This window comes from Somniosus microcephalus, chromosome 3, assembly GCF_052327205.1.
Source record: "Somniosus microcephalus isolate GS21.2 chromosome 3, FLI_Smic_1.0, whole genome shotgun sequence".
Lineage (NCBI taxonomy): Eukaryota > Metazoa > Chordata > Chondrichthyes > Squaliformes > Somniosidae > Somniosus > Somniosus microcephalus.
In genome coordinates, this window is record NC_140989.1 from 277,609,748 (window position 1) to 277,623,151 (window position 13,404).

General features: G+C 45.8%; 1 protein-coding gene across 1 annotated transcript in view; it reads left to right on the forward strand.

Moving 5' to 3' along the window:
• The window catches only part of lamc1 (laminin, gamma 1), a 292,326-nt gene that overhangs the window by 143,075 nt on the left and 135,847 nt on the right, over positions 1-13,404 (forward strand). The window contains exon 2 of the mRNA XM_085982601.1: positions 1,386-1,690. Coding sequence (XP_085838727.1) covers positions 1,386-1,690 — 305 coding nt within the window. The remainder of the gene's footprint in view (positions 1-1,385; positions 1,691-13,404) is intronic.

A 13,404-nucleotide genomic window follows, 5' to 3' on the forward strand; every position in this document is an offset into this window, starting at 1 on the left:
GGGTTGTAGAGGCAAAAACCCTCATCACATTTAAGAAATACTTGGATATGGACTTGAAGTTCTGTAACTTACAAGGCTACGGAGCAAGAGCTGGAAATTAGGATTAGGCTAGATAGCTTTTTTTGGCCAGCATGGACACAATGGGTCGAATGGCCTCCTTTTGTGCCGTAAATTTCTGTGATTTTATAAGGAGAAACTGTTTCCTGTCGCAGAAGGGTTGGTAAACGAAGGACACAGATTTAAGGTGATTGGCAAGAACCAGAGGTGACATGAGAAAACATTTTTTTACACAACGAGTTGTTGTGATCTGGAATGCACTGCCTGAAGGGGTGGTGGAAGTAGATTCAATAGTAACATTCAAAAGAGAATTGGATAAATACTTGAAATATTTACAGGACTATGGGTGAAGAATTGGATTGTGCTACCAAAGAGCCGGCACAGGCACGATGGGCTGAATGGCCTCCTTTTTGTGCTGTATCATTCTATGAAAGGAAATTGGATGCACTTGAGCATCCAGCTTAATTCCACATGAAGAGCTGTTATAAGTACAATTTAAATTTTTCATTTTAGCTTTCAATTGTCACTTCAGGGTGGTATAGACAAAATCCACACTGGGACTAGGCAGTTTACTGCAAAACAAACCAGCTATGAAATGGACCTGCATAACGTGCTCACCCTTTGAACTTGAACCAGACAGATGCATAATTTACAAGTTTGGCAAACCACCCAGTCTTGTTATACAGTCTGCATAAATACAATTTTTGGACTATTTTAAACCCCCTTATGATGTATGTCAAAAATGTAATGGGTAATTTGTGCAACTCCTATTTATACCTGCATACACGACTCACTTTTTACTATTTTCTCTCTTTATGTGGTAGTTCATCCCCACCCCTGGATTATAAATGGATATTGCACACTTGCCCAATATAGATTTTTTTTTTGCAGGATTCCTGCACTAATTTAAGCTGACACTCCAGCGCAATACAGAAGAGGTGCTGCACTACCAGAGATGAGACTTTAAATCAGGGCCCCACTTGCCTGTTCCATGTTCAGGTGCATGCAGAAGATCCCATGGCGTGATTTGAAAAGACCAGGAAGTTCATTTAGTGTTCTGGCCAACATTCTTCCCTCAACCAACCCCATCAAAAAATAATTAATGGTCATTCACCTCTTGTGCTGTTTGTGGGACTTTGCTGTCTGCACATTACATAAGTGACAGCTCCAAGAGTAATTAATTGGTTTTGAAGCGATTGTGAAGACAGGCTGTGGAAACATAACGAGGCACTGTATAAACACAAGTTCTTTTTGCTGTCAACAAGATGAAGTACAAAAAAAAGTAACTAGAAGAAATTAAGTCATTTCATTTTTTTCTTTGGTTGCAGGTAAAGCATTTGATATTACCTATGTAAGACTGAAATTCCACACAAGTCGACCCGAAAGCTTTGTTATTTATAAACGAACTCATGAAGATGGGCCTTGGGTACCTTACCAGTATTACAGTGGATCCTGTGAGAAAACCTACCAGAAAACGAATCGCGGGTTTATCCAAACAGGAGAGGATGAACAGCAGGCGTTGTGCACAGATGAATTTAGTGATATATCACCCCTCACTGGAGGAAATGTTGCCTTTTCTACTCTGGAAGGGAGGCCCAGCGCTTACAACTTTGACAATAGCCCTGTGTTGCAGGTATAGTAGAGACAAAGCCATTACTTCCTGTAAATTTAAAATGATTCTATTTGGTGTACTTCAATACATGCAGTAGCCTTTGACCATAACAGTACAAATGATTGTCCCAAGTGTTAACATTTGTCATCAATTTTTAAATGTGTTTGTCATTGTTAATCTTAAGACTTCAGTTCCCATGCCCTCATGATGTTGTTCAGAGCCCTTTTCACTTTTCCCCTCCTGAAGGTGTTGACTCGTGCTGAGGTCTGGTTTTATAAGCACCTGGGGTGCCCTTCAATATGTCGGTGATTCTTCACGTGTGAGCGTAGACAGTGACTACCAGCAGGCTATTCAACCATGAGGGGCGACCCTGCCCAGCCAGATGCTGGCGTCATTCAATATCGACACGTGCAATCTACAGTAGGGATCACTGGATAGCGATCAGAAGCAGGAACTTTGGCTGACTGACTTTTCTGTCCCCATCCTTTCTCCTAACCATCTATTCATGGGGAGAGTGTTAAGATTGTTGTCACAGGATGGGCTAGGTATTTTTGTGTCTTGTATCCTACTTTGTGTGCAGAAATTAGTGTTTTGAAAATGTTGTGTTTAATAGTGTGCTCGTTTCCTCTCCCCTCCCCTAAAAAAAAATTACATATTTGTCTCCAAGTACCGTGTTATAGTTATAGATGAAGTTGGCTTTGATAAGTATTTCTGTTAGATTTTCAGTTTCTGCTCCACATCACAGCTGCATCCATTTTTTGTTTTGGTTTGTATGTTTATTATGATGAGGACAAACTAGTTGCCATTTGAGAATTTACTCAATTTTTATCACTATACAGATTACCTAGATACATCAGATTAATGATTAGGGAACAAAAGCAAAATACTGCGGTTGCTGGAAATCTGAAATAAAAACGGAAAATGCTGCAAATACTCTGGTCAGGCAGCATCCATGGAGAGAGAGAAACAGTTACGTTTCAGGTTGATGACCTTTCATGGGCCGAAAGGAATTAGAGTTCTGATAAATCATTGAAGCTCTGAGAAATTTCATATAAAATAACATGGACAGGCGATACAGACATAAATACAACAGAGCCCAAACCAAGATCTGAAAAATCTGTACATTAATCATTGGAGGTGTTTTGGACAGTTTTACAATTCATTACATCACAATTCGGAGCTGATAGAATGAGTAACTGTCTCTATCTAATCCCCTTACGTGGAACTGTAAAATTTTCCTAGGTAATTGGTGGGCAATTAGCCCAACTCTGCACCCACAATTGGGATTTCCAAGGCGGTGCGTACCTTGACATTGCAAGTTCGAGATTTAGTGCAAGCACATGTGGAGATCCCGATTGTCAATTTTAAAGGCGGTATGATGGCATACTCTGAGTACACCGTCATACCCACTGCAAAATCTGCCCAAGTAACACTTTCTTGCTCTCTCCATAGATGCTGCCTGACCTGCTGAGTGTTCCCAGCAATTTCTGTTTTATCAGTTAATGATTAGGGAAGGTGACTTGACGCACCATTTCTACATGTGGGTGCAGACTGATTTACTGCCTGAGTGCTGCAATTTTTCATTTAAAAAGCCCCGGAGACATTGGAGTATCTGAGTGATAACAAGTCACTTGTCTCAGTGAAAATAGGTTATTAAACTCTGGTCATAATACAAGAGATCCTGCAGGAGAGGATTTTTAAACCTGACTTAAATCTTGACCAGTAAATAAGTTGCTAGTTTTGCAGCTATTGGCAGTTCTTGCCCAGAAGCTGGTTTTGCTTATTTACAGTGCTGACCATTTTAAAATCCCCTGTGTTTCTTAAAAGCCAGAACATTGCCTGGAGGTGGGGGGTGGGCTGGTGGTTTAATTTGTCCGCATTTTGATTTTGTCTTTAACTTTTGGGCATTTGTTTAAATTGTACAACATTGAAAAGAAGTTGTTATCTATTGCAAGCCTCTGTTGGATTAATTTCTCGCAAGGGGACCATTAATGCAAGTGTGACCTGAGCTACATTTGGAGGCACTTTTTTTTAGTTTGCTTTGGAAACCAGCTGTTGGATGTATTCCCAGCTACTCTTGTTCAGTCCCTGGCTGCTTTTGTAATGCTGTTCTGGTTGTTTCCGGGCAGGAAATGGCAACTTCCAGTTTTGAAAAATTATGTGGAACAGAAGCTGTTTCCACCTGCATTGCTAATGGGTCATGAAATCTCATGCTATTTGTCTCTAACGGACGTACCTCAATGTCTTTCTACAATATGGCAGTTCTCGCCACCAATAGCCCTTGCAGCTCCTAGTTCACAAGCAACTCAAGTGTGGCAATATTTTTATTTTTAGGTAAACTGACCTCATTGTGGTTGATGCCAATCTTGTGCGCTATATGTTCTAAGTTGAATGCTTTTGTAGTTTTAATGCATGTAAGATGCATTGCAGTTTAGTGCCCACCTGCAGAACAAGTGTTTAATCCAGGTGGTGTGCAGCATATTGGAGTCTGAGTTGCTGTTCACAGTCTACACCTGCTGCACAGCACTGTTAATGAGGGGCAGAGGAGAAGATGGGTGCTTGCCACGCTTTCTCTCCACCATCACCACCTCCACCTCCAGCCCCCAAAAGAAACGAAATGCACTGGCATGCTGCCTAGTGGCCGATAAAGGAATAACTTTAGCGGGGGTCTAGGACCAGTTTAGCGGTCTGCCCATTTGGGCACTGTGTGGTTCACAGTATGGTGAGGTCTTAAGAGAAGCAAAACATGTGAGGGGCAGGGAGCTCTTCCTCAATAATGGTATAGGTATTATTACACTGTTGCTGTTCTCCAAATACAGTGATGGCTAACTTGTCATGCTGCAATGCTGAGGGTGACTCCATACAGTCTCTTGCTACTCACTGGCTCAATAGAATTCTTCTGACTATGACAAAACAAGTACTAAAATGCTTCTAAGTTTTACATTTATTATGCAAAATGCCCAAGAGTCTTGTTATGTATCCTGTGAGTGCAGATGTAACTGAAATGACTCAAGCTTAGCTCTTGTGACTTGGCATCCTTTTGAGTTCCTCCATTTGTATCATTTATATAACTCACTGGAATATTTCCACTAATTACAGGTGGACATTTGTGCCATTGCTGTGAAGGATTATTGTGAGTCATCCCAGTGTTCAGTGACAAGTATTTTCACTTAAATGAATGCATCATGTTAACTTTAAAGGCATTGTCTTCATGCAAGCATTTGGAAACTGTTCTTTGGAGAGGCTGAATCATTTTTGGCACAGGATAAGTTTTGACATGATTTATGTAATTAAATTTTGTTTGCAAACAACAAAAAATTGGCAAATACTCATTTGAAGGTAATGCCCTTTTTTTTTAAAAAGGTGGAAGCCTGCCATCTTCTGCAAGCAATCTAGTTGTGAGTGATGAACTTAAAGACCCAGTTATATAAAGTATTCATCATGCTGTCTAATAGTCAACTGTTTACTGCAGTAATGAAGAATGTCAGACAAGTTTAAAACAATGAGTTTATTGATAAAATGAGGGTCACAGAGCCAGCCATTTGCATATTGAGCTGTATTTCCTTCAATAGTATGTTCAGATTTCAGATCCTGTTTCCTACTAGATGCAGCACAATATAAATCTGTTTAGGGATGGTCTTGATCAGTCTGGTTCAAAGATTAGCTCCTTAATTTTCCTTAAATTCTAATATTCTGAACTGTGGACTTACAAAACATGACTACAATTACAGTAACACTTCTTTCTGGATTGTGTAACTTTCTGTACTTTTCAAAACAGCTTGGCATTAAACAAATTATGACCCAGAATAAGTGATGGAGGAAATGAGTAATAGACCTTTTGTAAATGGCATCCATCTGGGGTAGATTGGTGCCAGTGGATTTATGGAAATCTTCATTGGGGGAACTTTAGGGTAATTTTTCAGGGATGAAGCAAGGTGAGCCAAATGACTTTCATGCAATGAGCTTGTGAGAAAATCCTTCTGAGCTCATTCCTAGCATTCCTCGAAGGATGTTTAACCTCTTTCTCGTATGAACAGCTCACTAATTTGGACGATTTTTCAGTCTTCGATAACTAGTTACTGATATTTACTGTGGTAAAATTAAATACCATAGAGTTGGTTTATCTAACACTTGCAGAAGCAATAGGCAAGGGAGGCTAGGAAAATGAGTCTTATTAGTGGCATAATGACCTCTCCAAATGAAGGTAACTTTTTTTCCAATTTAGACATAACACTTAAAACAAACCTGTGTAGCACAAATGTGATGCACTGGTTAGAGAAATTGGATCATTTGATTCAAATGACCCAGTGGAGTGCGTGCAAGAGAAAAGAGTCATGATGATGTATGAAAAATTGAATACAGATATCTGGTAACTGGTGACACTGGCTATTTGGCACTTTAACTGGTCGTTCTAGGTGGGAGAGCATCTATATCTCTTGGGGAAAGTGGGTGCTATGGATGGCGAGCAGCTTCTCTCCTTCCATGTGACCTCCCCCAAGTAAGCTATCTGGGGGCTGCAGTAATTGGACACATTTGTTCCAACACTCTGCTACCATTTTGACATGCCATAACTTTTCATATTTGAATCCACTTAGTTTGGATTAATTCAGAAATGAATGATGTGGCAATAAATGAGATTAAAGCTATAGACAGGTTAAATGGGCTCAAAAGTAATACATTTCCAGCGATAGATGGTATTCATACCAGAATGCTTACAATGACTTGGGAGGAGATTTGTGAGGCATTGATGATTGTCATGAAGGAGACACTGCGCAGGTAAGAACAGATTGGAATGGGCTATCAGATAAAGTGGTGTAAGAGCCAATTAAATTCTTCATTGGGGGAACTTTAGGGTAATTTTTCAGGGATGAAGTAAGGTGAGCCAAATGACTTTCATGCAATGAGCTTGAGAAAATGCTTCTGAGCTCATTCCTAGCATTCCTCGAAGGAAGTTTAACCTCTTTCTCGTATGAATATGCAGGGGGTGGGATGGTGAAGAGAGGTTGAAGGCGATAGACTATTCAGATGACTATTCACTGACTTAATCTAGATGCGAGAATTTTTGTTTGAATTCTGTAAACCCTTAATCTAGGGCGCCACACCTGGCATCCTAGCCTGAGAGATCAACCTGTTCCCAGAATTCTCTGTTGCAGCTGAGAGACGTATGATGTCCCATTCTCAGTTGGCTAAGCAATTTTAACCGTCCTGTAGGAATCAACGGATTCCTATCTAAACCACTGAGGTCGAGTCAGTTCAGTAAATTAACCGAATTTAATTAAACTGGTGAACAAAACAAAAACATGCAGGAGCAACAGCAGACAGGCCTATACAGTAGCTTGTTCCACGAGGTCTGAACCCAGAACCTCCCACCTCTGACGTCATCATGTTTCCCGCCACTCGGGGCACCACGTGACCAACGTGATGACGTCATCGCGTTGTTTCAGGGTTTTTACAGAAAGCTTGTTTACACTCAGCAAACGGACATAGGTGCTGTAACATTGCTTTAAAGACAGTTATTCATTTGTACAGGAGTTCATTGGTGGTTTTACCACATGCGCCCCCCCCCCCCCCCCCCCAGAAGTGTCTTTAATCATCAAAGTCAATCGCAGAGGAGGTCGGACAATCCTGTCGGAGCAACTCCGATATTCCCGGAGCAGAATGGATGGTGCAGGAGAGGAGCTGGGCCGATGGGCCAGGCGTATCGGCCGCGGGCGGTCACCCACAACGCGGCGGCTGCGCTGTTTCGACTGTCTGGCCGAGGTCCAGGTGTGCAGCCTTGAGGCGGTCCACGGAAATGTAGTCGGGCGTCCCGCCGCCGTCTACCAGAAAACTCTTGGCGCCCGCCTTCAGTACCCGGAAGGGGCCCGTGTATGGAGGCATGAGGGGACTACGGTGGGCATCATGCCGTACAAAAACGAATTTAGCCCTCATGAGCGTTGGCGGAACATGTGACGCAGGCAGTCCATGCTGTGAAGTCGGAATGGGCCGGAAAGCGTGCACCGCGGCTCGGTGAGCCTCCAGTTGTTCAGTGGCGGACCACGGATGCGTCGGCGACAGCAGAAACTTGCCGGGGACCCTGAGTGGCTGGCCGTAGACCAGTTCGGCAGCCGACGCCTGCAGGTCCTCTTTAGGTGCCGTGCACAACCCGAGCATTACCCATGGCAACTTATCCATCCACGCGGTCCCTTGGAGGGTGGCCCACAGCGATGCCTTCAGAGAACGATGGAAGCGTTTGCATAACCCATTGGCCTGCGGGTGGTCAGCCGTGGTGCGATGGAGCTTGGCGCCCAATTCTGAAGCCACTGCGTTCCACAAAGCAGAGGAGAACTGCGGCCCGCGGTCTGATGAACTGTCCGACGGCACGCCGAAACGGGCAACCCAGAACGAAAGAGAAGCCCGGGCGAAGTCCGCGGAGGTGGTGGACATCAATGGAATGGCTTCCGGCCATCTGGTGGTACGGTCGACGATCGTCAGCAGATGCGTGAACCCTTGTGACGGTGGTAGCGGGCCCACGAGGTCGATATGAACATGATCGAATCGCCGCTCCGGTACCTCAAACGGCGACAGGAGCTTTAACATGGCGCTGCACCTTCGCTCTCTGGCACACGACACAGGTGTTGGCCCAGTCGTGCACATCTTTTCGCATTCCCCTCCAGACAAACTTGGATGCTAACAACTTCTGTGAAGCCCGCACACCCGGGTGGGCGAGGTTGTGCATGATATCGAAGACTTTCCTGCGCCAGGATGACCGAACGATCGGGCGTGGGTCTCCCAGGGAGACATCGCAGAGCAAGGATGTGCCATCTGAGTGGAAAAGTACGTCCACTGGCCGCAGGCCGGACGAATCGGAACGGAAAGCGTGCGTCTCCGGGTCAGCCGCTTGGTCGACCGCCATTAGTGAATAGTCGAGACCCAGTTGGACGGCCGCATGCGAAAGGCAGTCAGCAACCACGTTGTCCTTGCCGGCCACATGACGGATGTCGGTGGTAAACTCGGAGATGAAAGTGAGTTGCCGTTGCTGTCTGGCCGACCACGGCTCAGTCGTCTTGGCCATGGCAAATGTCAGGGGCTTGTGATCCACGAAAGCAACGAATTGGCGTCCTTCCAATAAAAAACGAAAGTGGTGGATGGCCAGGAACAACGCCAACAGCTCTCGGTCAAATGTGCTATAGCTACATTCGTTACTACGTAACTGGCGGCTAAAAAAAACTCCAGCGGTTGCCATGCCCCGTCGACCCATTGCTCTTGCACGGCGCCGACGGCGTAGTCCGACGCATCTGTCGTGAGCACGATGGTGGCGCCGGGCAGCGGGTGCGTTAACATCGTCGCATGGCGAGGGCCTCCTTCGTGTCCCCAAATGCGCGGTCCATGACTGACGACCAGATCACCGGTTCTTTCCCTGGTTTCCCTCGGAGTGCCTCGTAGAGCGGCCGCATGAGCTGGGCGGCCCGGGGGACAAAGCGATGGTAAAAGTTTACCATGCCGAGGAATTCTTGGAGCGCCTTGACGGATTGCGGCCGTGGGAACGCCGCGACGGCTGTCACTTTCGCCCTGAGTGGCAGTGCCCCTTCCGCGGTGATGCGGTGGCCCAGAAAATCAATCAGCCTCAGTCCAAATTGGCACTTGTTTGGGTTAACTATAAGGCCATGCTCCTGGAGACGGCGGAAAAGGACGCGCAGGTGACGTAGGTGTTCTTCCTTTGACGCGCTGGCGACGAGGATGTCATCGAGGTATACGAAAAGGAATTTGAGATCCCGGAGCACCGAATCCATGAGGCGTTGGAACGCCTGCGCCGCATTTTTAAGCCCGAAAGGCATCCGTAAAAATTCAAAAAGGCCAAATGGGGTAATGACCGCCGTTTTCTGGACGTCCTGAGGGTGGACGGGCACCTGGTGGTAGCCGCGGACGAGGTCGATCTTGGAGAACCGCGATGTGCCGGCCAAATGGGCGGAAAAATCTTGAATATACGGTATTGGGTACCGGTGTGGAGTTGTGACCTCGTTGGGGCGCTGATAATCACCACAGGGCCGCCACCCACCGCCGGGCTTTGGCACGATGTGTAGCGGAGACGACCAGGGATTATCAGATCGGCGAACGATGCCCAACCGCTCCATAGTGGCGAATTCCGCCTTCATGGCCTCGAGTTTACTGGCCTCTAATCGCTGAGCCCGGGCGTAAACCGGGATGCCGGTCGTCGCAATGTGGTGTTCAACAGTGTTTGGCGGTCGTCGCAGCGAAAGTGGGTCGAGCGAGCTCCGGAAATTCCTTGAGCAGGCGGGTGAACTCGTCGGGCGGCGACTCGGTGCGGGCAACCGCGTGGGTCGTGCCGGAGCCCCGAAAACAGGGGATGGGGGCTTGTGAGGCGGCATGGATCAGGCGGCGATTACGTACGTCGACCAGTAGGTCATGCGTGCAGAAAAAATCGGCACCGAGGATTGCCAGTGGTATCGTGGCGGTGATAAACTCCCAGTGGAAGAGTTGGCCACCGAGACGCAATCGGATACGCCGCTTCCCGTACGTACGGATGGCGCTGCCATTGGCGGCCTGTAGTGGAGGACCGCGCCGCCCAGATCGGACGTCGAGAACCGAAGCGGGGAGGGTGCTGCACTGAGCGCCCGTGTCGCATAAGAAACGCTGGCCCGAAATGGAGTCGGTGATGTATAACAATTTCCCGGAATCACCAACTGTCATTGTGGAGGCGAAACCGACCTCGGGGCTTCCCTTCCGGTCGCGCAATGGGTGTTGCTGCTTTCTCGGTGCCGGCAGCATGAATTTACACGGGGGTCGGCAGCATCTGGCTTTCTGACCGAAATGGACGTGGTAGTAGCAAAGGCCGGTCTGTGGAGGTGCCGAGGCGGGGTTCTTGGAGGCGGGGTGCGTCGAGGTGGCGCAATACTGTTGCATCACCGCGTAAATGGTGTCGGCTTCGGCTGCGAGCGCCACACCGTCCATAGCCGTCGACCTGGCCAGGGCTGCTTGTACCTGCTCGGGGAGCTGGCTCAGGAACAGTTCACGAAATATAAAACGCTGCGGCTCAGACCCGAGGAGGGTGAGCATGTGGCTCATCGACTCGGAAGGCTTAGCATCGCCTAACCCGGGGAGTGCGAGCAAGCGTCGTGCACGCTCCGCCTTTGTGAGACCGAATACTTGCATGAGGCGCGCCTTGAGCGTTTCGTACTTGTTCTCCATGGGCGGGGTCTCCAGCAGGCTGATAATGCAGGAAGCCGTCGAGCTGTCCAGTGCGGAGACCACATACAGGTAACGGGTCTGATCCAGCACTATGTTTCGCAGTTGGAACTGAGCCTCCGCTTGAACGAACCAGGAGGCTGCCTGTTGTTCCCAAAATTGAGGGAGCTTCAAACTCGCTGCATTTACATCCATCTTGTTCTCGAGCTTGCCTCCGCGAAAATCGTCCGCGAAGCTTCGGGGTCACCAATGTAGGAATCAACGGATTCCTATCTAAACCACTGAGGTCGAGTCAGTTCAGTAAATTAACCGAATTTAATTAAACTGGTGAACAAAACAAAAACATACAGGAGCAACAGCAAACAGGTCTATACAGTAGCTTGTTCCACGAGGTCTGAACCCAGAACCTCCCACCTCTGACGTCATCACGTTTCCCGCCACTCGGGGCACCACGTGACCAATGTGATGACGTCATCGCGTTGTTTCAGGGTTTTTACAGAAAGCTTGGTTACACTCGGCAAACGGACATAGGTGCTGTAACATTGCTTTAAAGACAGTTATTCATTTGTACAGGAGTTCATTGGTGGTTTTACCACAGTCCAAATTTAAAATGGCTTACTTGTAATTATTTGTGCTGACCATGCCATTGACGGAGGAATTGACTTAAGCTTTCTGTCTTTCAAGTTACAGTAAATAAGTAAACTCATAGGCTGAACTCTGCTTTGAATCAACACCTACAATGCAGCAGATGCACTGCAATCTCTACTGCAACTTTTGAGCTCATTCTGAAATGGACTGAGAGAAAACTGATCCTGAGTTTTTTTTAAGTTGGGTGAAAATGCTTTTACAATAGTATGTAATATATTAAGCAACTCTGTACATCTGATTTACCATCCTCATAGAAAACGGACTTGATTGTAATGCAGGTGGGACAGTTGGGATGGTAATGGCCATGCTTTTTGAATTTCACTGCTGTTATAGTGGGAAAGAAAACCCAGATGTCACACATGTAGTATGCAATATTTGCATAGCCACTGTAAAGGTATGTTTTATTTAAACTGGCTTTGTTTTTAGCATTCATGACATTTATAGTGGTACACAGAAGCCAGATCATGTATTGGCTCAGCTTTTGTTGCTATAAGTGAAGTAGAGTTCAGTGTGTACAGATGGATTAAGAGCTTTATAACCAAAGGCACCTGCTCCTTTTTACTGAGATGCATTCCACAGCTTTTATGACCTAAACAATGGATGATTAGTGATCAAATTTTTATTCTTAAGTGGGTAGTATCAATGCAACTTGATACTTACTCCATTTTGTTTAGCACAGTATTTGAATTTGATGCCTCCTGTTTAATGGATTTTTATGGACTAGCTCAGAATCGGGCTGTACTGAACCAAAGGGCCATCCATCCTGTTGTTACCTTTTATTCTCCTCTACCTAACTACCAGCTCTACCTGGTCTGCTTCTATTTCCAGCAAGAGAAATCTACAAGTTGAAGCCTATTTGAAAAATCTGCTTTTGCACCTGCAGAGCATTTGTCAAATTCCTTTCTCCGCTTATTTTGGCATTTTGCTGCTAAAAGTAGATAAGGCAGTTTGAAGCAAAATGCTTGTAGGTAGACCTTCGTAAAGAAGCCCATGCTAGTTTATTTTGATTCTCCAAAAGGACATGGATTCCGGATAAATTGATCAATCCATGTATTTATACAACAGTGTCTCTTCAGCTCGCTCTTCATTCTAGGTGTGGGCATGTTTTCAATTCTGCAAACCTTTAATCTTAGGCTCCTCTGTCATTTTCATTATCCCAGCCGAGAGGTGAGCCTACTCCCAGACTTCTGTCAGTGTTGCAATAAAGTTAAGGATAAAATAGTCGCAGGCTACTGGTAAGATTCCACAGGTGTGGAGTGAGCAAATGTATCCATATTTTTAAAAGGCAACTAAACTGACCCAAACACCTATAGATTCATTAGCTTAACATCAATAATAGGTTAAAAAAAAAGGAACCTATTCTGATGGGTAGTGTTATATCCGTGTATCTTAATGTTGTGTCCTTCAATAATCAGACAACAGACTGCAGGGAACGATCAACAGGTGTTTACTGAATGAGGATTCAAACTGCAGCTGAATGTACAGATCACTACTCAGGGTTTATATACAGGTGTGGTCACTGCTGGTACTACAGGAGCTGTAAAAAGTAGTTCTCCCCCTTAAAGGTACATACATTACAATTCCTCCCCTTTTAGATTAACAGTACCATAACACTCATTTAACAATTAAATATCAAACTAATTACAATTAACACTTTTAACATGCAACATTAACTGAAAATAGTTTATTTATAAATTCAGTCTTTGGGGCGGCTTCCTGATTCTTTCTGGACAACGCCTTTCCCGAGTGTCTCGCTCTTGGTGCGGAGGCGATTCTAACACCCTGTCGTCAGTTGATTCATCAGCTTCCAATGCTATTGTTTCTGAGGTAGATGCGACCTGTACGTCGGGTTCCTCACCAGGTACGTATGGCCGAGACATGGGGTTGACTCGTTCCTGTTA